The 26,584-nt window shown below is 34.8% G+C and overlaps 1 protein-coding gene across 9 annotated transcripts in view; it reads left to right on the top strand.

The window, feature by feature from the left end:
* The window catches only part of STK33 (serine/threonine kinase 33), a 125,676-nt gene extending 99,603 nt beyond the window's left edge, over window positions 1-26,073 (top strand). For 6 of the 9 annotated variants that reach the window (XM_016147396.2, XM_016147398.2, XM_016147390.2 and 3 more), the window contains 4 exons: window positions 1,985-2,097; window positions 2,514-2,599; window positions 12,502-12,726; window positions 25,266-26,073. In XM_016147396.2, coding sequence (XP_016002882.2) covers window positions 1,985-2,097; window positions 2,514-2,599; window positions 12,502-12,726; window positions 25,266-25,478 — 637 coding nt within the window. In that variant the 3' untranslated portion in view covers window positions 25,479-26,073. Of the gene's footprint in view, window positions 1-1,984; window positions 2,098-2,513; window positions 2,600-12,501; window positions 14,150-25,265 lie in introns of all 9 variants that reach the window. The other 3 variants (XR_001597206.2, XR_001597205.2, XM_016147397.2) reach the window with 3 other exon arrangements.
* Window positions 26,074-26,584: the final 511 nt, after the last annotated feature.

Genomic DNA, 26,584 nt, shown 5'->3' with positions numbered 1-26,584 from the left:
AAATAAAAGTTTGCTGAACAATTTGATAAATACCTCTTAATAAGAACCTATTGGTAAATGAAAAACTATATTGTTCAGCCTAATTTAATAAACTACTAGGATGAAAACAACTTTTTTTCCCTAGGAAAATTGTCATCATCATCATCATTTTCATGTGAAACGTTTATCAAACTTAGAATTCAGAAAATGTTCATGGGGAAGATTTTTTAAGAACTTAAGGAAAAATATAGCTAAAAATATTGATAGAAACATAATAATTAAGAGACTTAAAGATCCTCCTACTTATGTACATAGCAGACCAGCACATGGGAAGTATAATGGAATTATACTATTTTATCCTTTCAGTAATAAAATGGAAAAGTACAATCTTGAGAGTTGAAGAATAGACATACAGAATTGCCTCTTTGATGGTCCGGGTCCAAGCTCTGTCTCTTTATCACTGGGAAAATCTTGTTGTTGAAATAATGGTGATGGCTAACATTTGTTGAGAATGTCCTATGAAGAATTGAACTCTGCTTTCAACCATGCTTTTGTAGTCTTGGACTGAATTACCTACGGAAGCACAGGCTTGGCATGGTCTTCATGTAATACAGTACTTACTTTTAAAAGATTCTAAAGACACATGGTCCCCATATTATAGAATGTGCAAATAAGCCCGTGTTTACCTTATACGTGGTTTTACTGATGTTGGTCATTATGTATACTTAGTTTTCACCCTTCCAGACTGAAGGGTCAAATCATCTGAATTTCCTTATCCAGACCTTCTGTATTTTGTATTCTATTTTTGAAGAGTTGTGGTTATTTTATGGATTTTTGGCTTTGACTGAGGGCCATAGATGTTCCCAGGGTTATTCTTGGTTTAGTCTTACTAACATTTGTACAGTGTTTTACCATGGGTAAAACTCTTACGTGATCAGTTAGACTCTGATAACTCTCATTAGAGTCTGATGACTCAGTATATTTTTACATAAGTTTAGTTTAGATTATGTGCTGTAGGCTTTACCTTACCCTTGCTTACAATGAAGAATATCGCCTCTGTTATCTGCAACTATTATTGCACACACACCATCCTGAATTTAAATGCCACTTAAGTGTTTCCCCACCTGGAAGAGCTTTGGGTCATTTGCAGATCTAGAGGTTTCTATGTATGCAAGAACCTAAAACTGATCTTGCAAAACCCCATTTATACATCCAGAGAGGTACCTGCCTCTTCCTGTGTGTGTGTTTTACTTGCCATTGAATCGACTCTGACTCCTGGAGACCCTGTAAATGAGTGATGTCCATGATGTCCTGTCCTTGACAGCCCCACTCAGCTCCTATAGATTCATACCTATGGCTTCTTTATGGAGTCAGCCTATTTTGTATTTTGTTTCGCTCTTTTCCTGATGCCTTCTGTTTTTCCTGGCATTATTGCCCCCCCCACCGCCCCCGCCAAAGAACTCTGCCTTCTTCATGATGTGACTAAAGTAGGACAGCTTTAGTTTTGTCATTTTTGCCTTCAGCAATGTTACAGCCTTAATTTGCTCTAGTACCCACTCGTTCATCTTTCTGGTGGTCCAGGGTATTCATAGAGCTCTTGTCCAATACCATATTTCTAATAAATCAAGTTTTCTTCCTGTCAGCCTTCTTCACTGTTCAACTTTCACATCCACACATAGTAATTTGGAATAGGAGGGTGTGGATGAGCTTGGTCTTGGTCTCTAATATGCATCTGTGCTCTCAATGACCTTTCTAATTTTTCCATTGCTGCCCTTCCAAGTCTCAGCCCTCTCTAGATATCTTGGCTGCAGTCTCCATTTGATTTGATGACTGAACCAAGGTAAGCAAAATCTTTAACAACCTCAGTGTCTTCATTTCTATCCTTCTTCCTACACCTTACTTAAATATGTAGCACCACTACTTCCAGGTCCTATGGAAACTTAATTTTTAATAGCCTTATTTCGATTTGCAAAAAATCTAAACAATATGATTGTTTTTGTTTTAGATTTTGTGGAGAACCACCCTTTTTGGCAAGCTCTGAAGAGAAGCTTTTTGAGCTAATAAGAAAAGGAGAACTACATTTTGATGGTCAAGTCTGGGATTCCATAAGTGATAGTGGTAAATATAGGTTTTTTATTATTTAGTACAGCAAATAAAAGTAATATAATAAAATTACTAGTAATTCAAATACTTTAAATCTCTCTTTAGTCATCAATTTTACTTGTAGAAATAAACACTATTTAGTTGTGGAAATGGTAATTAATATCTTCACTGTGATTTTAATAGTCAAAACTTCCAACCAAAACAGAAAATACATAGTAAAAATTGAAAAGGAAATTTGCTGATCATCTAGTTAATTTTTACTGGAGAGTATAAACCAGGAAATCCAGGCAATAAAACCTCACTGATACTTATTTTATAACATGTATCTTTTCTTCATGTCATGTAGACCTTATTCTAAATAAATTGGAAAATGTGTGATATTAATTTTAGTTGAGATAAATAAGATTTTCAGGATTTTCCTTTATTTGCAGCTAAAAGTGTTCTGAAACAACTTATGAAAGTTGATCCTGCTCACAGAATCACAGCTAAGGAACTACTAGATAACCAGTGGTTAACAGTAAGTTACAGTATTTCTCCTTTTTTTCCTTTTTTACATGCTACAGTTGCTTATTTCTTTTCATTTAGCCTTGTAGTTTATATATAGTCTTCTTAGAGTAGTCAATTTGTCTCATCTTTCTGACAAGTTAAAGAAATTATTGAATCTTGATACATTTCTGTACTGTGTATTTTCATACTGTTAAAACTATAACCACAGTTGTTTATATATATTTATAGAGGTTCGAATGAACTTTGCTTGGCTTCATGTCCTAAATGTATCAAATCCAGTAGAACAGGGCTGAGAAATGTCCATTATTAAAACTGTGGGATACTGAAGAGTCAGTATAGTTCAGTGATATAAAGCACTAGAACCATCTACTTCTCTTTAACTCTCTGGATGCAAGAAATCTTTGGGTACTCAGAAAAGCCAACGTCTCCTAAAGTGGCTGAACTCTTGGTAACTATTCATTTACTTATTGTTTCTCCAATTAAACTAAATACTTTGAGCATAGACCCTGTGTCTTACTGATCTTTATATCCCTGTACCCATAACATTACCTGGTTACAATAGGAACTTTGGAAGAGGCTGCTGCTTACCTCTCAATATCTGTTCTTTTCTTCATGGTAATGAGGATCCTTTTAGCTAGACACATTGCTATCTAGTATTCTTTGCTAATTAGCCTGTCTTTGCTCATTATTGTCATGGTCAATGAGATCTAAGCAGAAGTAAGAGCAATTTCTGGGAGGAGGTATGGCATTCCTCATGCCTGTCTCCTTTCCTGGTAACTGAAATGCAGATGTGATGACTGAAGTTTGAGTGATCAAAATAGACCATAAAGTGGAATCCATAAGCTGAGCATGGCAGAGCAGCAAGATAAAAGGAACCAGGACTCTTAGCTCACAGAGCTGCCATGCTAGCCCTTGACTGCCTACCTCTATAGGAGTAGGAGACAAACTTCTGTCATCTTTAAGACACTGTAGAATATGCAGGTGAACCTAATACCAATTAATATAATACTCAATAAATAATTGCTGAATGAGTGAATGATTCTGTAAATGAATAAGTCTGTAAGTATCTCAGAAAATGTCAGATCACTGAGACTGCAGGTTTCTAAAGATATATTGCTAAGCAATAATCATCTATGAAAAAAATTATTTTGCATCTATTACTTGCTAGACACTGCGTTAGGTACTGGAGAGATATGCTTACATTGTGGTTGTATTGTTGACAGAAGATGGTGGCTTGGACAGGATGATAGCAGTAGAGTTGAAGAGAAATAAATGTGATATTTTTTAGGTATGATTGACAGGACTTAGTGATGGATTAGATGTGGGATGAGGATAATGGAGGAATCAAGGATGACATCTAGATTTTACTTTAACAAATGGTTGGATGTTGGTGCTATTTACTGAGATGTGGCAAACTGGAGGAAAAATAGACATTTTTTTTTTTTCTGGGGGAAGGGCGGTGAATCAAGAGTCCCATATCAGGTATGCTAAGTTTGAGATGCCTGTGTGACATCCAAGTGGAGATAACAAATAAGTAATTGAATATATGAGTCTGGAGCTGGAGAAGTCTGAGATGGAAATATAAATTTGTGAATCATGAGTATATGGATGCCATTTAAAGCTATTGGGCTAAAGAGATAAATTAGGAAAAAAATGCAGAAAGAAAGAAGAGGCCTCAGCACCCTGCCTTTACATACTACGGCATTTAGAAGAGGAGAAGCTAGCAAGGGAAGCTGAGAAAGGATAGCTAATGAGGAAGGAGGAAAATTACAAGAGTGATATCAGGGAAGTTAAGTGAGAAAAATGTATGAGAAAGCAAGAGCAGTCAGCTCTCAGGTAAATGCTCCTGAGAGGTCAAGATGAGAATGAGAAGTTTCCACTAGGGTGGCCAACAGAGAGGTTCATGGTGACCCTGAAGGCCCAGCTAAGTTTAGATACCATAAATTTATAGTGATATCACTCTTCTTTTAAATTCTGTAATTTTCCTTCGGCAATTTTTAAACATTTCTTTGACTAATTTTTTTTTTCTCCAAGGCATAGAAAAATAGTCTTCACTCAAAAATGTGCATTATATCTGCCATCTTCTATGAATGTGTTGATCTTTCAAATGATTCTGTACAATAAGTATTTCTGGCCTAAAGTAATTGTGCAAATATGCTAGCGACTAGATAGATCACTGTAAAACTGTACTGAGTACATTTGTAATACAGCAAAATCAAGAACTGTAAAACAGATGGCGTGCCTTAGAAATCTCTCTTTTCAGCATCACACAACATTCGGGTTTGGCCATTTAATTATTTGTGTTCCAATTAGTACAGCTTTATTTCTGGCTTTGGTCATTTTTCCAGAAGTCTCCATTTTTGAGCCTCTGTAACATTTGTCTCTATGTAGTCTTTGCCAAATGGATAGAGAAGTGACAGATAGCATGTACTATATCAGACTATCCTAAGAGTTCCGTGTATGAAGTTTAGAATACAAGCATTTTACGAACTTCTAAAAGGCAAAACTCTTTTCTTCTTAACCACTTGAAGTCTTACTTCCTATAATTCACATCCTCTGTTTGAAGTAATCTAAAGAGAACATGTGAGTTCTCTCAGTGCCTTGCTGCTTTATAACCAGAGAGTATCTTTTGCAATATCTAACACTTAGTATCATTTTTTTTTCAAAGCACTTTATCAGATTAAAAAGTTTCTATAGTTTAACCTATGTATTGTGCATTTTGAAATATGGTACATATCTGGAGTATTATGAGAAAAATAATTATTTCTCAATGTACATTTAAGTGAATCGAACTTTAAAAAAAAAACAGATATTGTCATCTTGATTTCAAAAGTCAGAGATTAGATGTAGGGAAAAACAGCCAAGAAATGACTTTCTTACCAAGGAAGAGTTTGATGATGACTCCCATTGCCAGAGGGTGCCTGTTTTCCTCTCGTGTCTGTTTCTTCCGTTTTGTCTTCTTTACTCTCAACAGTAGTTCAGGGGTTTATTCCTTCTCATTAGATAATTATAGTTGCCTCTTGGGATTCCTTCAAGTCCCCTGGTGACAACTAACACCAATAATTTGCATTTCAGATGAGTTTTCCAGGTATTTTAATGCCTGTTCATATTTGAGAATCCTGCTATAAATTAAGGAAACATTTTCCTTCTATGGCTTGTCAAAAATTCGTTTCCAGATATGAGTTCATACACTCAGTGTTTTCTTCAGCAGATTTTTTTTTTTTTTTTTTTTTTTTGGTGCCTACCATGTGCCAGGACCCTGTGCTAGGTAATAAAATATAGTTACAGGTTTATAGGACATAGTCTCTGACATCAGGAACTCACAATCTACTAAGGGAAATAAGTTATGTAAGTTACAATGCGAGGAAGAAAATGATAAATGACATAAGATATTGCCAAATGACCAGAGGTACAGAGGCAAGCAAGTGTGAAATCAGGAAGTTCAATTTGACTGGCAGATAAGATGCTTGAAGGAAAGAAGTGGGAAATGAGACTTTTAGAAAACGAAAGAAAATTGTGAGGGGACTCGAATCTCAGGCTAGAATTTTAACTTCCTGTCATAAATAGCGGAGACCAATTGTATGCTCTTTGAAATGAAGACAATTTTTGTTATAATGTGTCAGCCTTTTTAAGGTGGCTTATTTTAAATGGGACATGTCATTTAAAAGTCTATATTGACTTTTACAAGTATCTTTTAATTTTAATCCATCTGGCACTATAGGGGTACAATGATGAATAAAACACAGTCCTTCCCCGTGAGTAATTTCCCACAGATTACAGTGTACTTTGCTTTATAGTCATCACACTTTGCAAAGGCACTTGTAATCAAGGTGTGTAGGGTCTAATTTCAGAACAGTCTTTCCTGATATGTGAACAATGCCCTTTTTCGTTAATTTAAAAATTATTATTCATGTTTTGGTCATTAGCTTTTGACCTTTAGACTGAACGTATACACGCTACAAAAGAAAATGAAAATTTTCTGATGCCTAATTGTTGTTTTTTTTTCCTAATTTATATTTTCATCATAAATATGTTAATATGAGTATCTTTATTTTACTATCTTTAGTTATTTTTAAATTATGAATTATCTTATGTATATAAATCTGCTGTTGAGGTCCTATTTAAAGAAAATTTTTATAAAAATTATGTTAAGCAGCTCATGAACTAGGAACCTTGGGAATTTATTCAATATTCAATGATCAATATATACTTAACAATTTAATGAATATTTGTTGAATAACTACTATGTACTATGAAGGACACAGGATGAGTCTGGTACAGTCCCAGCCCACAGGTTCTCCACAGCCTCATAGAGGGTTTAAGACAAAAACACAGGCAGAGAATGAGTATATAATGTGTGTATGCATATATTTAAAATAAATATATAAAAATATACTCTATATATTACATATCGCATATAGTAAAATACATTCTATGAGATATATAAATATATACTCAAAATAAACATATATATTATATAGAGTATATAATATAGTAGTAGCACTATTAGATTTTCAAGAAGAGAGCTATTATTCCCTTCAGGGGATTACAAAAACTACTTAAAGTGAAAGTCATATGTGATCTGGCTCTAAAAGAGTGGGTAAAAGTAGAAATTAATGTTGGAGTCATGGTAGGAAGGAAGAGGATTCTGGATAGAAAGAACTTTACAAAGATATAGAAACAGGAAAAGGGAATATATTCAGAGAATATGAAGTCTATTAGTAGTTCTGTTTTTCAAGAATTGTAGAAGATATTAGGGAAATAGTGGAAAATTAAGCTGTAAAGACAGGTAGAGCTCTTTTGCTCTAGACCTTGGCTTAACATAGAGAGGACCTTATATTTGACTTATTTTGACAATGGATGCTCCCTATCTTCTCCAGGGCTTGTTATTATCAATATTTTTAATTCGATACTCTGGTAGATATTTAATGGTATCTTATTGTGATCTGCATTTCCTGAATTACAAGTGAAATCAGTCACCTTTATGCTTACTGGCCTTTGGATATCTTCTTTTTGTGAAATGCTTGTTCAAGTCTTTTCCCCATTTTTCATATTTTGTTTTATGTCTTGGACTTATTGATTTGTAAAGGTTTGTTATATATTATAGACACAAACCTTTCGTCACATATATACACACATACACACACAAACATATGTACAATAACAAGCATCATAAAAGCTGACTTAAGAAAAAGGGTATGGAAAGGATTACTGCAAATCCTTACCCATGCAGGTGACGTTTGAAAAAGAATAATCATTGGAAATTGAGGGTCTTGAAATTGATTCCATTTAATTTTGCCCACACATCTTTTGGAAAGTCTTTCCTATACAGGCAGGTGTATGCATACACCAGTTTAAAGAATGTTGGTTTAAAATATATTGAGTTTGCTTTTATTTTTCCAGCTTTGTTGAGATATAACTGACATATAGTATATAAGCTTAAAGTATACAACATAATGACTTGATATATGAATTTATTATGAAATGATTTCCACAGTAAGTTTAGTTAATACATCCATCCTATCACATAGTTAAATTTGTGTGTATGTGTTGAGAACTTTTAAGATATACTCTCCTAGCAACTTTCAAATATACAATAGAGTATTGAAGGTTCAGCAACACCTCTAGCTAGAAATTCTTGGCAGGCAATTGGAAATGCACTTCTGAAATAAGGGTAAATTACCAAATTTCTCAGGCTGTTTTCTTCTAAAGAATTGGAATAGCAACACCAACCTGTCTACTCATATAGTTGCTGCACTTGTGGGAAGAAAATCACTGCGATGACTTTACTATGAAAAATTTTAAAGTGCCACACAGTTGCTTATTTTAGTGGCCGTTTCTACCTTGATATGCCGCTCCCTTAGACTCAGTAAGACCCAGTAGGACATGTTCGGTAATCATATTGGATGCTGTCAGTCTTTGTGAGTATCTGGAACTTACATTATTTCTCTTCCTACTGTAATCTGTATTAATTACTAGTCATATAAAAGTAATAGTTGAGATTAACCATGATAAATACAACAGGAAAAATAGCTTCCTCCATTATCTCCATTCTCTCTTACAAAGATAACCATCGTTAAGTCTCTTGTATGTTCTTTCACAAACATTCTCTACATTTTTATTTATATGCTTTACACAAATGGGTTCGTATTATGCAAACTATCCTTTTTATCTAATATATCTTGGAAATATTTGCTTTAAAAAAAAAAAAGCAGCATTGTACCCAAAACTATGGATACACTATTATTTTGTAAATAATCACCTATGAATATGGGTCATTTAAATTATTTCAGATCTTCCTTATTACAATAGTGGTACAACAAATGTTCTTGTAAATATATGTTTGCATACTGTGTCAGTATATCTATAGCATAAATTCTTAACAGTGGAATTACTAGCCAGAGAGAATGTGCATTACACGCTTTGATAGATTACTGCTAATTTACCCTTCCATAAAAAGCCAGTAAATGAGAGACCCTATTTCCCCACACCCTCACCAACACAGAGTATTGTCAAACTTAAATTTATATATATTAGGTGAAAACTAGCATCTCATTGTTTTAATTTGGAATATATATAATCTATAGTGACTATTCCATTTTTTTTTCTGTTGAAAAAAATGTATTCCTAAGAACATTACAAAATGAAGAGTTCTGGCTATTTGCAGAAAGTAGAAAATGATAGCTATAAGCTAAAGACCCAGAATGTTTCCTTTTAGTTTTGCCGTTGATTTTGTTTCATACCATCTCATCCAAGCTCATATATATTATTTATTCATTAAAAAATACCTATTGTTTATAAAATAGTGATAGACACTGACCTTGAAAAGATATTTTGTTAGATGAGGACGTATGTTTGGGTCTCCATTTGTGGAACTTGTCTACTAAGGCGTTAAATTCAGATCTTATTATTCGACTACTCCTCCATGAGTGTCCATTTTTCTAGTTTTTCAAGGTAAAATAGTCTCAACTATCTGTTAAATAAATGGACATTTATTAGCCAAAAGATTGGCTTTCTACTTGTGATAGCCTCAGATTATCTGCCTGTTACTGCTGCCTCCTGGCTATTTGCCCTTCATAGTCGATGAGTTCAGTGTCTGACCCCATGAATATAGCCAGTAAAGGGTGTTTGGAGGTTGGCGTTCTGATAGTGAGGTGACATACAATCTACTGTGTCTATCCTAACAATTCCATCATTTTTGTTTGCTTTGTTGGTTCATTTATAATTTCTGTTGAACCTAGAAGGCTAATGACACATATCTCTGGGATGCTTATTCATTTGTCAGTTCAAGCATTTGATACATTTTCTCTTCCACCTGCTAGCAAGCAATAAAAGGGGTAGTCTAGTAAGTTATTGGCTTGACTTTAGACAACAGGGAAAATCTGGAATCGGTACTACCATTTATGCCCTGTTTGATATCACAAATGAACGTAGGAAGCAAAGAGTTAAAAATTTCCAAATAGTAGAGTGTTTTCGATATGATAATGCTCCTTTTCTGGAGCCTTTCTTCTTCTCCACAATCTCTTTGGAATGAGAAATAGGGTCATTTCTTTGAGTACAATGGCACTCTACTTTAGGCATGTAAAATGTCAGTCACCAAGCTCTTGGATGTATGTGTATGTGAACCAAGCACTTGAAAGATTGCTCGAGATGCAGATCCAAGATGATGCAGGCAATCCTTGCTTTGCATGGTCATGCAGGCCCATAAAAATAATGCAAGTTGAAACTGTACAAAACGATTTTCATAATCAACGAGAAAATGATGATCGTTCCATTATCTTAAAAATTTTTGTTAAACATTACAAACTCTCTGTTGGTAATAAATACATAGGGAATGAAATACAGTAAAACTAATGTTTTTTAGTGCACTGTAATTTAAAGGATTAGAAATACTGAGAATGAAAGTGTTTTATTTTTTTGTGAAAACTTACCAAGATTAGTTTAAACCATGCTTGCCTTCTTCTTCTTCATGCTTGTCATATAAATTACGCTACAGAAGGGAGCGTCTTTTTATGCCTTGGAGAATTGTCTATTTTCTAAGTTTGGATCAACTTCCAACATTTCACCCTTTGTGCTTTCAGTGGCATGAAATAGCTCTGAAAATTTAAATGTCAGATATTTTGCAGGCATCACTTTCTCTGGGACGAATTCATCCTTTCTGTCACAATCACTTTCCTCATTTGTGTCGATAAGTTTGCTTTCACTAAGTTCCATTGGTTGCATATCTAGGTTTTCTCAAATGGTAGGGTGTCGACATTACCATGGTCAGCTGTTTCTTCTATTACTCCCTTTGCGGTTGATTCAGATTTCACTTACAGCATTATCACTTTTAATTTCTTTACTGAACTTCATCTTTGTTGACAAGTTCCCTGGGAGACAAGCAGGCAACACAACTGCACACTTTGCTGCTGTCTGTGTGCGAACTTAATAGCAGACGCACAGGGTCCAATCACCAAAAGACTATGAAAGAAGTGGCACGACTGGTCACTGAATCATGATGCACATCTGTCATTGACATAGCGATGTCATTTATGTAGTTATCATGGATTGAAAAGCGAGCAGCGAAGTTTAAATTTATGCAATTAGAGTTAATATACCATCGTGGTTGAAATTTAAACTATTATAGATATTATTTAAGTCATGATGACTGAAATTCATGTACATCAGGGCTGTGTAAAGTAAGAACTACCTAAATAAATGGGCTATCGCATGGTACTGATGGCATGTGATTTCTGTAACAATTATATTTTTGTTGAGTATGCTGTTTGTACAGTAGGCTCTTTTTAAGGCTGTTTGGAGGTGACTTGCAGACTGTAAATGTTTATTTGCTATGTATATCAGGATGGGGTAGATAGATTACGCTGTGGTAACAAGCGACCCCCAAATCTAAGTTGACAACATCTTTGAAAGTTCTGGGATACTTAACAGAGATGACTCTCAAAGTGACCCTTGAAGAAAATGGAGGCTACAGGTTGGCAGAAGGCACGGCGAGGGCATTCTGGAAGTAAATGGTCACGGATGCATAAGTGCAACCAAAAACAAAATGCTATGAAATTCGTAAGAAGACAGACCTCAAAACAGGTTGAAATAGAACAACAACCAGGAATTAATTGCATAATGATCCATTTAGTTATTGCTATTCCATACCTAATGTTTGTTTTTACTCAACAGTATACTCAGCTCTCTTTCAAGTACTCTGTCTCATAGTATATTGTCACTGATGGTTAATATTTCAATCCACCCACATACCAAATTAATTTAGAATTTCTCTGTATCTGTGCTCACATCTGAACTTACCATTTTAATCTAAATGTGATCCAAACTTCTTGTTCACACTTTCTCTATTAGTCTAAGGTAGGAGAAAAAGTATAAAAGGCATACCCAATCTAGCAGGAGCCATTTGAGACTACATTCATGTTTTTCTTGGCATTAAATGGAATATTATATTTAAGAAAAATCTAGTTAGCATAAAGTGGTCAATTTTGATATTTATAGTCACATCTGGGATAAAAATGATTCACTGAATCAGTTATAATCAAATGACCACTTTACATCTAAATTTTTAAGTCAAATAAGGACTTTCAAATCAAACATGTATAATTTTGGACATAGCACTTGATTAAGGAAGTGAATTTAGATTTTTTTTTTTTACTTAGACATTGATATTATATAGACTTTCCGTTAATGTTGGACACAGTAGACTTTGGGGAACTTCTTTCATTCTTTCAGTTTTCCGGTCAACATGTATTCTTTTCAGTACAGGGATTATGCTCTGAGGAGCATCAAAAGTTTTACCATTTATTCAGCATTATAATTTTTCCATGTAACTCCACGAATTTGGGAGAATATATAAGAATTCTTTCAATTTTCTAAACTGTGTTTATAACACCAAAAATTCATTGTTAATATTAGGGCAGTACACTTTCTTCAGTGAGACCAATCAATGTGTTAGAAATGATGAAAGAATGGAAAAATAATCCAGGAAGTGATGATGAAAACGCAACAGATCAAAAGAACAAGTGGTCTATTCAAGAAAAATTTGAAGGTTACCAACCCAGTGGACCCAGTGAATCCAGTGGACCCAGCAGAAATGTCCATGATTTCAATAATACTTCAGATGAAGGAGAGGAAAAACAGGTAGGAAGAACCTACAAAATAAGTAGGAAGAGCAATGTTTCATTTATCTATACTATAAAATAACCTTAGAACACTTGGAACATTTTTTGCAACTGTGTCTTTTTTTGTTGTTGGTTTGTAACTCAGGGCCTGGATGATGAAGCAAGTCAAATTCTTCCTTTCCTGAAGACCATCATGATTTAGCAATGTGGCCTACATGTTTATTTGAAGATCTGTGGGTATATAGGGCAGAGGTCTGCAAACATTTCCTGTAAGGGAATAGATAGTAAATATTTTAGGCTTTGTGTGCCATAGTAATCTTTGTCATAACTTCTCCACTCTGATGTTATAGCATAAAAATAGGCATAGGCAATTTTGGGACATAGAAACAGGTGGTATGCCATATTTGGTCCATGGGTCAAAATTAATAATTTTTGCACTTTACCAGGCTATACAATTTTGAATGGGTTTGTGTATTACCTACATTATCCAGTTATTTGTTTCTACTTTGAAGATAACTAAAACTATTTATATAGGTTTATCTTTTAGCTTACTAGATCTAAATGTAGTTTCATTCTTGTTGGTGAATAAAATTTCATAGCATTCGATTAATTCTAGATTTTGTTCTGCTAACCAAATATCCTGACAATTTACCCAAACCCGTTTTTCTTCTGTTTCTATGTTTGTGGAAAAGTTTTCTTGAAAAGTGTTACCCCTTCAAAGGAAGAATTCTCATGATTTTAATATACTAAGTTTGTTTTTCAAGGATTTCTGTGAACAAAAATGTCACTTTGTAAATTATATTGAAGTTAAATTTATATTAAGAAATTACTTCTTTTCTTTCAAATCTTCATTAACAGTAAATAGTGGTATATAAAATTCTAAAGTGATAACTAAAACTAGAGTTGGTCATTTACGTCTGAGTCCACAGGATTCAAATAGTAATTCATACTCTCAAGAATGAAATTTTAAGTTTTAAAAAATTATTCTATGAAATATTTCCCATGGGGAAATTTTGTTTTTTAAAATTATATTATATGGACAATTTGATGTGATAATATAAATAATTTATACCTCTTAAATTAAGGATATATATATGATTCTTTTTCCATTGCAATATTTGAAATGTGGCTTTAATTTAAATGGAAATCTGCCGGAAGTTCCTTCTTTCCATTATATCATTGTTCTCTCTTCTGGAGAATTTCATAAATCTTTTCAGAGCTCTCGAATTTTACATTTGTCACAAGCCAGGGAAATCACACTTTTTAGATAAGTGGCAGAGCTCTTGGAAAGCTAGAAGAGAAAGTGAGGATTTGTTAAAAACAAAAACACTTGAACTAAGCACTTTCCTTTTTCCCTGAATAACTGTTTCCTGGTTGCAAGTGCCCTGGACGTTATGGGAAAATAAGGTTTGCATCTCCTCATCGTTCGTGTTTGGACTAAGGTATTACATTTCACTTTTTCAAACTTGTTTTCAAGTAGTTGACATTTGACAATATCCTTTCTTTCTTTTTTTCTTTTAATTTCTAACTTTTAGCCTAATTTAGGTAATAGTGTTCTTTGAGGACGGTAATGTTCTCTCATGTGTATTTTGTGTTTTATAGGCTGAGTACATTTAGATAATGTATTATGTTGTTAGTAACCCTCTGAATTCCCTACAATGGGTCCTTAATCTATTCTCTCAGATAGACCCAAGACTTTAACTCTTACAACAACATTTACTCATCTTCAGATGACACACTTGGCAGACCATTGCTTCTTGCAGGAACATGCCTTTTAACATTAGGTCCTTAATGATTTCTAATAAATAGTACAATACTTTCATTATTCATTGAGCTCAGAAAACAATTTGAAGAGAAACGAATGTCTGTAATTAAAATGCACCTCCGCATAATCATAGACGGAGGGACTAGAAACTCTGGATGTGATAGAAGTACTATACTTGCACTACAGAATTCTTGCTTCATAAAAGAGAAACTTCTTAGTTGTTAAATCATTTATTGAATGCAGTCTCGAATATACTTGTTCAATGAAAATAGAAGATTTTTGTGATAATTTTGTGATCAATTTTCTTGACTGAAAACATGGCCTTTACAGTATCATAGGAGATGGTACATGTAGCAGATGCTTTACCTCGTCTGGAAAGTAGAAAGGCAAGGTGTCTTAGGTAAATGGAATGTATTCAGGTAGCGGTTCTTCAAAAACGAGAAGTGTTTAAATTTAAATAACATTGAAATGAAACAGTTACACTGTAATATATCAATGTGTTTCTAGGAGGAAAAAGTCAGGTTTTCTTGGTATTTTAGTTGATTAGGATAAACATTTCTTTACAAATTAAATCTTAGCTTTCTGAGCCCATGTAAATCATGTGCGTATATGGTGGTGCTTTCACAATTTTGGCACACTTTCGTACTACAGTATTGAAGCATTGCAATCTAGTTAGTACCTGTGCCCAAGCACTGCACTTAAAATATCATAATGGTCAAAAGCACAAACTCCAGATCAAGGCTGCCGGGGTTCAAATCCCGACTTTACCAAGATTTACAATCTTGGGCAAATCTCGAGGCCTCTGTTTTCTCGCTGTAAGATAGGATTGGTTACTTCAGCCAAGGACTAAATGAAGTCATGCATGTTATGCTCTCGACATACGCTAAGCACATTATTATTACTTTTATTATTATATTGCTAAAGAACTTGCATAGAATATTACTAAAATTGCTTGTTCTTTTTTCTGCCTACTCCAAGACTTCCTTGCATATAGGTGTTAGAATAAATTAATGAACAAAGTAAGACATATCATTTTCAAAGGTGATTAGGTGATGCTTCCAACCTCCTCTACCCTCTGAGTTTGGTGAGGTCTGTGGGATACTGTGGTAGATTGCATTATTTTTCCCAATTATTTAATCTCTCCCTGTAAGGGATTTGTACATTCACACCTTCTGCCATGTGACTTTGCAGTTCTCCCTATTATAGTAGATGAAGGAAATTTTCTCACTCTACTAATGTTGGCTCACTGTGGCTAATGGAATGTTAAGAGGTGTGACATAAACAGAGACCTTAAAAGCATTTGCATGATTTAGCTTGCTTTCTTGTATTTCTGCCACCTGCCATGAGAAGAACATGCCTGCAGGGAGCCACAGTTCTCGGAATTATGAAGATTTGTGGAGCAGGCCTGAACCTTATACAAAGCCTAGTCTGGCCTAGCACCGCTAAGCCCTACAACTAATTGAGAAAAATTAATGTTTATTGTTATAAGATACCGAGATTTCTATAGTTGTTTCTTATGTAGTTGTACAGAAATGAATTAACATAGCAGGCCCAAACTGCTATCCTCGAAAAGGTTTTCTTGCAAGGCTGGCCTTTGGCTGGCTTCCGGGAACTTGGATTTGGAGATGGTTGCTGCCATTAACTGATAAGAATGATTCATTGTGCCTGAACTGTTGGTACAAACAATATGGTTTATGTTGAACACCTGCTTTCCTTCGGGGAGGCTGGAATTTTGGCAGATGCCAGGCAGAGAGCCTGCCTACATGACCAGCTCCCAGTAAGAACTCTGGGTGCTGAGTCTCTAAGAGCTTCTCTGGTTGGCAGCATTTCACATGTGTTGTCACAACTTGTTTCTGGGGTAATTAAGTGCATCCTATGTGACTCCCGGGAGAAGACCCTTGGAAGTTGGAGCCTGGTTTACGCTGGCCTTCACCGCGGGTGCTTTTTACATTTGCTAATTGTGCTTTGCTTCCTTTTACACTGATAAATCATAACAATGTGTGCAACTGTATGCTGAGTTCTTTAGGTTCTCCTAGTGAATCACAAAACCTGGGGGTGCTTTTGGGGACCTCCCAAACAGTAGCATAACTGTAGCAATAGCTGATTAATACATGTACAAATAATTGATTGTGCTAACATGAATCTTGACCCATTGTTCTTTGATCTAGTGCTGTTTGCAATGCCAGTTGCTAGGATGGATTACTAGACTTTCATAAACAACAATGCTATTGTCCCTGCTTCTGCTCCTACTAGGAGAACTTCCTGTGTAAAGGTTACACCACAAGCTTAGCCAGGCTTCCATAGTTAGATATATATATATCCTTTCAAATCATCCCCCTACTCTCCCAAGTGTACCTTTTGCTTAGTCCCCTTGAGGGACTGTAGCTGTCAGGATATGCCATGTATGTCTTTTCACTATGTAGAACCAAGCCATTGGGTTGGGGTATCACTAAAACTGCTTCATTTCAGATGTATGTATTAATCTGGGTCCATTCATCTCTTTTCCTTCCTTTGTGCTATAATTGTCCCATGTATTACATCTCTATAATCAGAAACCCCACAAAACAGTGTTTTAATTCGTGCTTTAAAGTCATATATATTTCTAAGAAGTTAGGAGGAAAAAATGTTTTATATATTTACTGAGATATTTACTATTTCTGATGTTCTTATTTCCTTTCTGAAAATTTAAGTTTCCATCTGGTATGATTTCCCTTCAGAACTTCCTTTGCATTTCTTGTACTGAATGTCTGCTAGTGATGAATTCTCCTAGTTTTATCTAAAAAGTCTTTATTTTATTTTAATTTTTGGAGAATATTTTCTCTGCTTATAAAGTTCTGTCTTGATATGTTTTAGGGTCCACAGTTTAGAGGTGTTATTCTACTGCCTCTGACTTCTAGTTTCTCTGACAAGAAATCATTGGTAATTTGAAATGCTCTTTCCCTGTATGTAATGCATCATTATTCTCTGAATATTTTTAAGATTTTCTCATTATCGTTGGTTTTCAACAATTTGACGATGATATTTCTAGGCATGTGCTTCACATTTATCCTGCTTGGGTTTGCTGAACTTCTTGAATCTATAAATTTGTATCTTTTGTCAAGTTTGGGAAATTTTCTCATTATTTTTTCTTAATTTTTTTCTGAGATTCTAATTACATGTTAGACCACTTGACATTGTTCTATAGGTTTTTGAGGCTGTATTCATGTTTTTCAATCTATTCTTTAAATTGATTACATTTTATTGATCCATCTTGAGATTACTCTTTTTTCTGTTATCTCCATTTTCCTATTAAACCTAACTGATGACTATTTAATTTCAGATATTATATCTTATTCAAAATTTCCATCTGGTCCTTTTTTTGTAATTTCTATTTCTCTTCTGAGACCTTTATTCATCAAAGCATATTTTCCTTAGCATCACTGATAATAACTATTGAAAATCCTTGTTCACCAATTCCAACATCTGGGTCATCTTGGGATCTGTCTCTATTAATTGTTATTTCTGTTGAGTAACTTTGAATTGTATCCTGGACATTGGAAATGTTATATTGTGCTGATACTTTTTCTCCAAAAAGTATTGATGTTCATGTGTTGCCAGGCAGTTAGTAGGTTCAGATCTTAGGTCAGTTCAGTTATCTGTAGCTGGGCAGAATTTAGGATGACCCTTCTTTGGCTGTCTCCTTTCAGGTATTCTCTCATTACTTTCTAGTGTCTGTGGTTGCTTTGAATACTGTTCTGTAATTCTTTAGACCAGAGAGAGAAAATTGTAAAAGCATAGAATTGGGGCCATAGTGAGGAGAGGGGAAAGACACAATGCCATCAAAGGAATAATATATGATATATCAATAGAAATAATGGAAGCCAGAAGATAATGGAATGATATCGTTAAAAGTGCTAAATGGAAAACAAAACAAAACAAAAAACCTGCCAACTTGGAATTCTTTAGTGATAATTTCCTTCAAAAATAAAGATGAAAGAAATTTTTTTTCAGGTATGTAGGCAATGAGCAAATTTGTTACCAGCATATTTTACCATAAGTGATACTAAAAGAAAAGTTTCGAAGTAGAAGAAAATGATCCCAGGTAGAAATACTGAACTACAGGAAGAAAGAGTATTAGCAAGAGTAAATATGCAAATAAACATAAAATCATGTTGACTTTAAAACAATGGCAATAATAATGAGATATAGGCTTTCATTTCAGTAAGCTAGAAAAAGAATACCAGGTTAAGTGCCCTTCAAACAAAAATAGAAGGAGGAAATAATTTTAAAAAGCAGATATTGTGAATGATTTAATGTCAATAAACTGGAAAATTTAGATGAAATGGTCAAATTCCTTAAAAAAACAGATACACAAAAATAAATAAGCTAAATAGGTCTACATTTATTTTAAAAAATCAGATCTGTAATTAAGAACTTTCCAATAAAGAAAACTCCAGTCCCAAATGATTATACTTGCTAATTCTTTCAAATATTTAAAGAAGAAAGAACAGAAGGGTGTTACACAAACTCTTGAGAATATTTCCCAATGCGTTTACAAGGCAAGCACAACAATATCAAAACATGACAGTGGTATTACAAAAAAAGAAAATTATCAGCCAATATCTCTCATAAATATAGACACAAAAACCCCAAACTCAGTATTAGCAAACCGAATCCAGAAATAAATAAAAAAGATAATACATTATGATCAAGGGTACAGTATGTTCCAGGAATGTATGTTTGGCTTAACATCCAAAAATCAACCAATGTAATTCACCATATTAATAGGTAAATAAGAAAAACCGTATAATTATCTCACTACTTCTGGGGGAAAAAAGCATTTGATAAAATTTAACAATCAAAGGTGAGAAAACCCTCAGCAGAGTAGGAACAGATGGGAATTTCTTTTACATATTAAGGGATTTTTACCAAAAAACAATTCTCTAAAACTAATATTTTTAATGGTTAAATATTGAACACGTCATACTAAATATAGGAGAAAGGCGAAGACGCCCTTTCTACTTCTCTTTAACATTGTACCAGAGGTCTTAGCCAATACAACGAGGCAAGTAAAAGAAAGAAAATTACATAGATGGGAAAGGAAGACTAAAATTGTCTCTATTTTCAGATGACATGATTGTGTACAGAGAAAAGCCCAATTAATCTACAAAAAGTGAACAAAACAAGTTGCAGGATGCAAGATCTGTTTACAATAATCTATTGTATTGTTATATAGTAGCAGTAACCAGTTAGGAAACAAAATTTTTAAATACCACTTAAAATATTGCAAAACATGAAATACTTAGTGATAAATATAACAAAGTATGTGTAAAATATTTATATTAAAACCTATAAGATATTGCTGGGTGAAATTGAAGAAGTATATGGAAATATATACCATGTTCATCTATTGGAAGATCAGATACTGTTAAGGTATCAATTCTCCCTAAATTGATTTATAACTTTAAAGCAATTCCAATTGAAATCTAGGGCTTTTGCTTTTTTGTTAGAAATTAATGAGATGATTCTGAAATTTACGTGGAAATACATAAAGATCTAGAACAACTAAAATAACCTGAAAAGAACAAAGTTGGGGAACTTATATGACCTGATTTCAACATTTACCATATAGTTACAGTAATCAATACTGTAAAGAATGGACAAATAAATAGATCAATAAAATAAAATCGAGAGTTTAGAAATTGACCCATACTTAATGTAGGCAGTTGATTTTCGACAGAGACCTCAAAGCCATTCAATGGGAAAGGATAGTTTTTTCAATAAATGGTGCTGGAATAATAGAATATTTTTATGGAGAGAATTAACTTACATTGTACACAAAAGTTAGTTTGAAATGAGTAGTAGGTCTAAATCTAAAAGCTAAATTATAAATCTCCTAGGAGAAAATATAGGAGAACATCTTCTAATCAAAGAGTAGTCAGATTTCTTAGAACGCAGAAAGACCTTTTAAAAACAGGTAAAATGGGCTTCATCAAAAGCAAACACATTTGTTCAACTAAAGCATTAGGAAAAGGAATAGGCAAGGGGACAGGGAGGCAATATTTGTAATAAATATATCTAACAAAGAGCTTGTATCCAGAATATAGAAGTGATTCCTACAGTTCGATGATAATAAGGCAAGCCAATTTTAAAAATAGATATAAGACTTGAACAGGCACTTCAGATAGGAAGGCATATAAGTAGTCAATAAGCATATGAAAAAAATGTACAACATCATGAGTCATCAGGAAAATGCAAATGATATCAGGAAAAGCCACAATGATACATATATCACTATACTCTTTATAGAATGGCCAAACTAAAAAAATACTGGCAAGTCCAAATTTCAGCAAATATTGGAGCAACTGGAATTTTCCTACATTGCTGGTGGGAATGCAAAATGGTACAGTTCCTTCAGAATACAGTTGGGCGGTTATTTATAACATTAAGCCTTTACTTACCATTTTTCCCAAATGTAAACAATCCCAAATGTAAGTTTGAAAAAGGATTTGTAGAATATGTTTATAGCAGCTTTATATAGAAACAGCCCTAAACTGGAAACAACCCAAATACCCATTAATAGAAGAATGGATAAACAAATTGTGGTATATCCATATAGGGAGATATTACTTGGCAATAAAAATACTAATACATGGATGAATCTTTCTATTAATTATCTTAATAGAAATTTCAATAAAAAACCATGTTAAGCAAAAGTCAGACACAAAAGAGTACATACTGTATGTTATTTATATGAACTTTTAGAAAAAATAATTTATGTTCAAAAATATCAAAATACTTGTAGCCCCAGAATGGGAGGAAGCTGACTGCGATGTGGCCCAAGGGGACTTTCTGGGAAATTATTCTGCTCTTGATTGGGGTGTTGGTTATACAGGTCTGTGCATTGTCAAAACTCGTCAAACTGTACAATTGAAATTTGTACATTCGACTGTATGTAAATTATACTTTAACTTAAAAGAAAAGGGATGTTTACATCTTTATTTAATTTGTGAGTTAGATTTTGTTTTCATTAAATCCATATAAGGCCCAACTTTTTGTCTGGGAAGCCTTGTAAAAGAAATCTATATATTTGGAAGTCAATTTCTCATCTTCCCTTTGCTTTTCTTTCCCTTCCTCTTCCTTCTGGAAACCACAGGAATGTGAGAAAAAGTGGTGACCATCATAAGCAAAACTATAGCTAAAAACTTGCTTCAGAATGTTCTGTCGCTTGGACCTTATGCAGGCCTCTAATTTGAACATGTGACTCTAGAAATGGTTGCTATGGTGATAAACCACTTTACTTAGATAGCACATATTTTACTCAAAATTCAGAGAAATGGTAACAGTTTCTAGGATTCATGCACCGGTGTTAGCTTTCAGGGCTATGCCCGGAGCTTGCAGGTTTTGTATCCATTTTCACCAGATGAGTTCATCAGATTAAAGTTATGCTAGTGAATAATGAGATGTATATTCAGCCCAGTTCTTGGTATGTATTTCCTTTGCACACATGGACCCCCCTTTTCAAGATTAGTAATATGAGCTGGAGAATTAGGCCAAGGGCACTGAATTACTAAAGGATGGAACTGAAGGGAACCTTGTAAGGTCATCTTTTCCATCATTCTGCCTCCAGTAGTCCTGACCACTCTTCAACATTCCCAGAGGGTAAGACTGTCAACGTGAGGAACAATTGAAATGCTGCTTGGGGCAGCTCCTGGTGTAAGCATCATGACTACAGCACTCACAGATGCTTTTTTGCGCCAGTGCTGAGATCTTCCCCATTCTTCACTCTGCAGATTGTGATTGTATATGCCCTCTAATTCTCTACATTTTTAGACTGAAGAACTCTCTTATAAAGAAACTTCCACCCATTAATCCTATCAGTAGCCTTTTTGTAAACCTTCTTTCATCTTTTATATCTGTTCAAGCTGGTTGCAGTGTTTCAGATGTGAATTCTTCCTGATACGGATAAAAAAATTTTTCTTGATTTTTTAAGGTACTTGCCAATGATAGCCAGGTTTTCTTGGTCACTGTGTAGTAGTATGCCAGTATCTTCAGAGAATAGTCTACAATGATTTTTAGATCCTCTCAATTGGATTGATTAATGATGGCCAACAGTCTCATAATGTTTAGTTAGACTCTTTCCCCCTAGAAATGAATATTGAAATTCCTCTCTCATTTTTCTCCCTTTGTACAATCTTAAGAGAGCTCTTCACCTTCTATTTGCCTTTCATGACCTGGAAGATCTTAGTAAATCCTATAGCCTTGGCAATTTCACTTTTCATTTCTTTGTCTATTACTCATAAAACTTTCAAATTGCACTGGTGACAGCATAGGTCTGTAAGGAATTCCATCAACTATGAGAAAAGAAAGACTGAAAATTTAGATAATCTATAACCTAAAAATCTGTATCCCTGAAAAATTAAGATTTGTTCATGTTCCTTGAGAAAAGCCTGGAAGCTAGAAATTTCCTTGGCTTTTTTTTTTTTTTATTTTTTTTTTATTTTTTATGTTCCAAGGAGATGAAGATTTGGCTCTTGGTGAAGAAAGTTAGAGCTCTTCCTGAAGGGCCTCATGAGGGCCAGCCTGCATCCACATTTTGTTAGCTACAGAGAACAGTTTCAATGAGGAGAAATTTAGGAGGAGAGACTCAGTGTTTAGGAAAGCTCTTACGATTCTGATTCCTAAACTTAATGAAACTGCAAATTAGCAAAGAAAAATAGTAAAGTACACACACATAATATTTTACAGGGTGCACACATACACACAGAAGCTCGTAAACATTTGCAGTAAACTTTTCCATAAAGGTAAGTAGATTTGCATTGAAGTTACCAGGGAGTAAAGGAACAGATGCGATTTGTTTCAGTGCAACCAGTTTTAGGCCAATTTGGGAGCTTAATTAGAATATGGTTGACTACATTAGTTTTAACATGTATTAAATACCAGATTGAAAAGGAAATAAAAGTCACTCATAAGTTGCTGGTAAGAGCATAATTTCGATGACTAAAGTACATTAATTAATGGAAGAATGAAGAAGAATGGGAACAGTAAACCAGATAGGAATATGAATGCATTAAAAGAAAACAACTGTGTCTCTGTTCCTATTGTATAGAATATTAGTTGTAGCAGACATGTTGAAAAATATTTTCTCAATGATTCGGGTGGTAAATCAAGAGATGAAATGTCAAAAGAGAGAGAGTTACACTTAGATTCATCTTTTAATAGGATTTGTATGTCAAGTGGATTACATTTTTATGAATCAAAATTTCCAAGATAGGTTTCATGTCTTTGGGACCAGGACTGTACCGAACAAAGCAACTCATCTTCAGCCAGACACTAGAACAGAAGGAGTTTTCAGTGAGAGGCTACAATCTATTTTACTGAATGCAAAGGCAAATTTAGGTTTCTCTGTTTCTTGAAAGACTATGCAGAGAAGCAACCAGAAATTTTCTTGGGGAAAAAAAATCTGTGGAGAAAAGGACCTGTTTACATTTCCAAATTTATACAAATTAATTTTTTAACTCACAAAATTACCAGCTCAAGAATTAGCATACACTGTTATAAAATCATACATGAGTAGTGTTCTGAAAAGGCACACATTTAAGGGCTGTCTGCAATAAGCAGACGTCAGGTAAATTTTCTCCTTCTTGAAATATAGGTACCAAAAATCATGAAATGACCTGAAGTGTTGCTTCAGCCCCGAGAGGTCATTTACTCATTGGACAAACATATATTAAGGGCTACTGCTGTGTATAAAACATAGTCACTCGTTTCGCGAGAGCCTGAGTGATCAGAGAAACACCAGGTTTATTTGTTTTGTGTTACAGGTAATTTTTTCACATCCTTTGAAAATTGTTAACCTGTATTATTAACTTGTATGTACGCTAACTTTCAGTTAACCAGAGAATTAAAACTTATGACTCCATTTCCCAGGTCATTCTGTGTAAATGAGAACTTTCTGTGTCTATACCCCCACATTCCATCCCCCACCCTGCTGGTGTAGGTCTCCTGAGACGTTCTCTGCTCTTCTAGAACTCTGTGCTCTGCTTCATTTAATTAGAACTGATCACTTCTAGAATGTGTCTCAGGTCAAAATGGACTCGGCTTCACTCACGACAGGTTTAGAGACCGTTGCTTCCACTGTGGGGTGAGGTGACCTGAGAAAATACAATTGCCTTTTAAAATTCCTACTTGTTTTGGAGCTTTAAAGCTCATGAAGTCCTTTCAAGGCTACCACCTTAGTTAATTCTCACAATAAACTCATGTGGTAAATTGCAAAATACCATTTTCCCCATTCGACAGTGAGGCATCAAGACTCCAAGAGGTCTACAGACCTGCCCAAGTGGTGTCACGGGGACTGGAAGCCAGTCCCTGCAGTCAGTGCAGAGAATGCGAAGAGTGGACCCTATGCAGAACTTTGGACAAAGTTAGAAAGGATAATCATGATGCGCTTGTCAGGGTATCCATACAAATGTCAAAACTTGTCTAGAAATCTGTGAAGATGAAATGAGCACAGTTATGTCCGAATGGCCTTCCCTCTGCAAACGTTACCATTTACTTTCATTTTGCATGGCAGTGGAACTGAAATTGTGCAGAGAGTTTGTTATACACCAAACACCAAACAATTTCGTTTTCTTGAGAATGCTAGAGGAGCTTTCTTTGGCATTTAATAACAATTTTACAATGTGATGAGTTTATATCTCACATCCGGAGAGTGCTCAACTTGCAAATCCTGGACAGTTGTGTAAGCGCATGCTTCTTTGAATGGATACATATTACTTTGTGTCTGAAAATTAATTCAGGCCTTTTATTTCTAGCTTGCTGCTTATACAAAGAAATTTCCTGTGACCAGTAAGAAGGAAAACATGGACAGCTTGGACACGAGCTATTCAAATTCCACATCTAGCCGACTCCTTCAGGCCGGAGTCAAGGAAGAAATCGAGAAATCCCATGTGACTTCAAACCAAAGGACAGCAGCCAAAAGCACCACTAAATCCATTGCCCTGCCGAGAACCAAAAAGAAGCCCTAAGCTCCCCTCCAATGCCAAATAGTAGGAAAACAGAGCTGCGTTTCCTAGTGCTAAAATGAGAGGATAAGAGGGGAAAAGGGCTGTACTATGCCAAGTGTTTAGCCTTTTAGCTCCACCCAGCCCTGTGGTGTATTCGCACCAGTTTAAAATTGAAACTAGTTATCTCCAAGCAGTGTGGTGTTAAAGGACAGCCTCCGATCGGGCTGGTGGCAGGCTGTGACTGAAATCAACTCGAGATGTTTCAGGGGTCGTTTATAGAGGAGCAGATGCCCTCAGTGCAAGGCTGTGGGTGGACTTGCTTAGTTTCATTTCACATTCTTAGATTTAGGCACAATTGTTTATAGGGGGAAATGAGAGCCAAAAGTGGAGTTTCCTGATAATTATATGCACTTTGCACTAGAAGACTTTTATTAGGAAATTACTAAGAAACTTACCATAGGCATAACAGCAGAATTGCTTCATCCATTCATACATGTTCTTGTGATTGTAGGTTGCTAGAGATTGTTTAAGACAACTTATTTTAAATGTAGATTTTGTAACTTGCTGCTAAATTCCCAATGTATTGATCGAATCAATAAAAGACAGATGTTACCCATGCATATTAATTTATATGTTAACAAGAAGTGAATATAATAAAGTCCTCTAAGCCCCTATGCAAATTGTGAGCTTGGCCTGCTGCTACAAAGGGAGGTACACATCTTTGGGGAAGGTGATGAGGCTGGATACAGGGGAAAATACATCATTACTCTTAGTATTATGGGTATCTTCTTCCACCTGGGCAAATAATTTTGCCATTCCAGGTCAAACTGGGTGAATAGATGCTTCACTTGGCCTTCCAAACAAATTCTAAAGAAACAATTTGCATTTGCTTTTACCTTTACAAAGTGGTAACCTAGTTTCATTGCACCCCACCCCCATGGGATTGCCATTTAGGCCTCCAAAATGACCCACACCTGGCCCGCTGAGCATGTACTAATTGCATATACGTCTACTCAGTGGCTAAAGGTAATAGATACGCTTCCTGAATTAACTTGGAAGACACTGCTGTGCTGCTGAATGGTCAAAGATAACACAGACATGTGTCACCTCTGGCTTAGTAGTTCTGC

The sequence above is a fragment of the Rousettus aegyptiacus genome, unplaced genomic scaffold, assembly GCF_014176215.1.
Source record: "Rousettus aegyptiacus isolate mRouAeg1 unplaced genomic scaffold, mRouAeg1.p scaffold_m13_p_5, whole genome shotgun sequence".
NCBI classification, from domain to species: domain Eukaryota; kingdom Metazoa; phylum Chordata; class Mammalia; order Chiroptera; family Pteropodidae; genus Rousettus; species Rousettus aegyptiacus.
The sequence above is the reverse complement of the archived record's forward strand: the minus strand, read 5'-3'. Positions and strand labels throughout refer to the sequence as shown.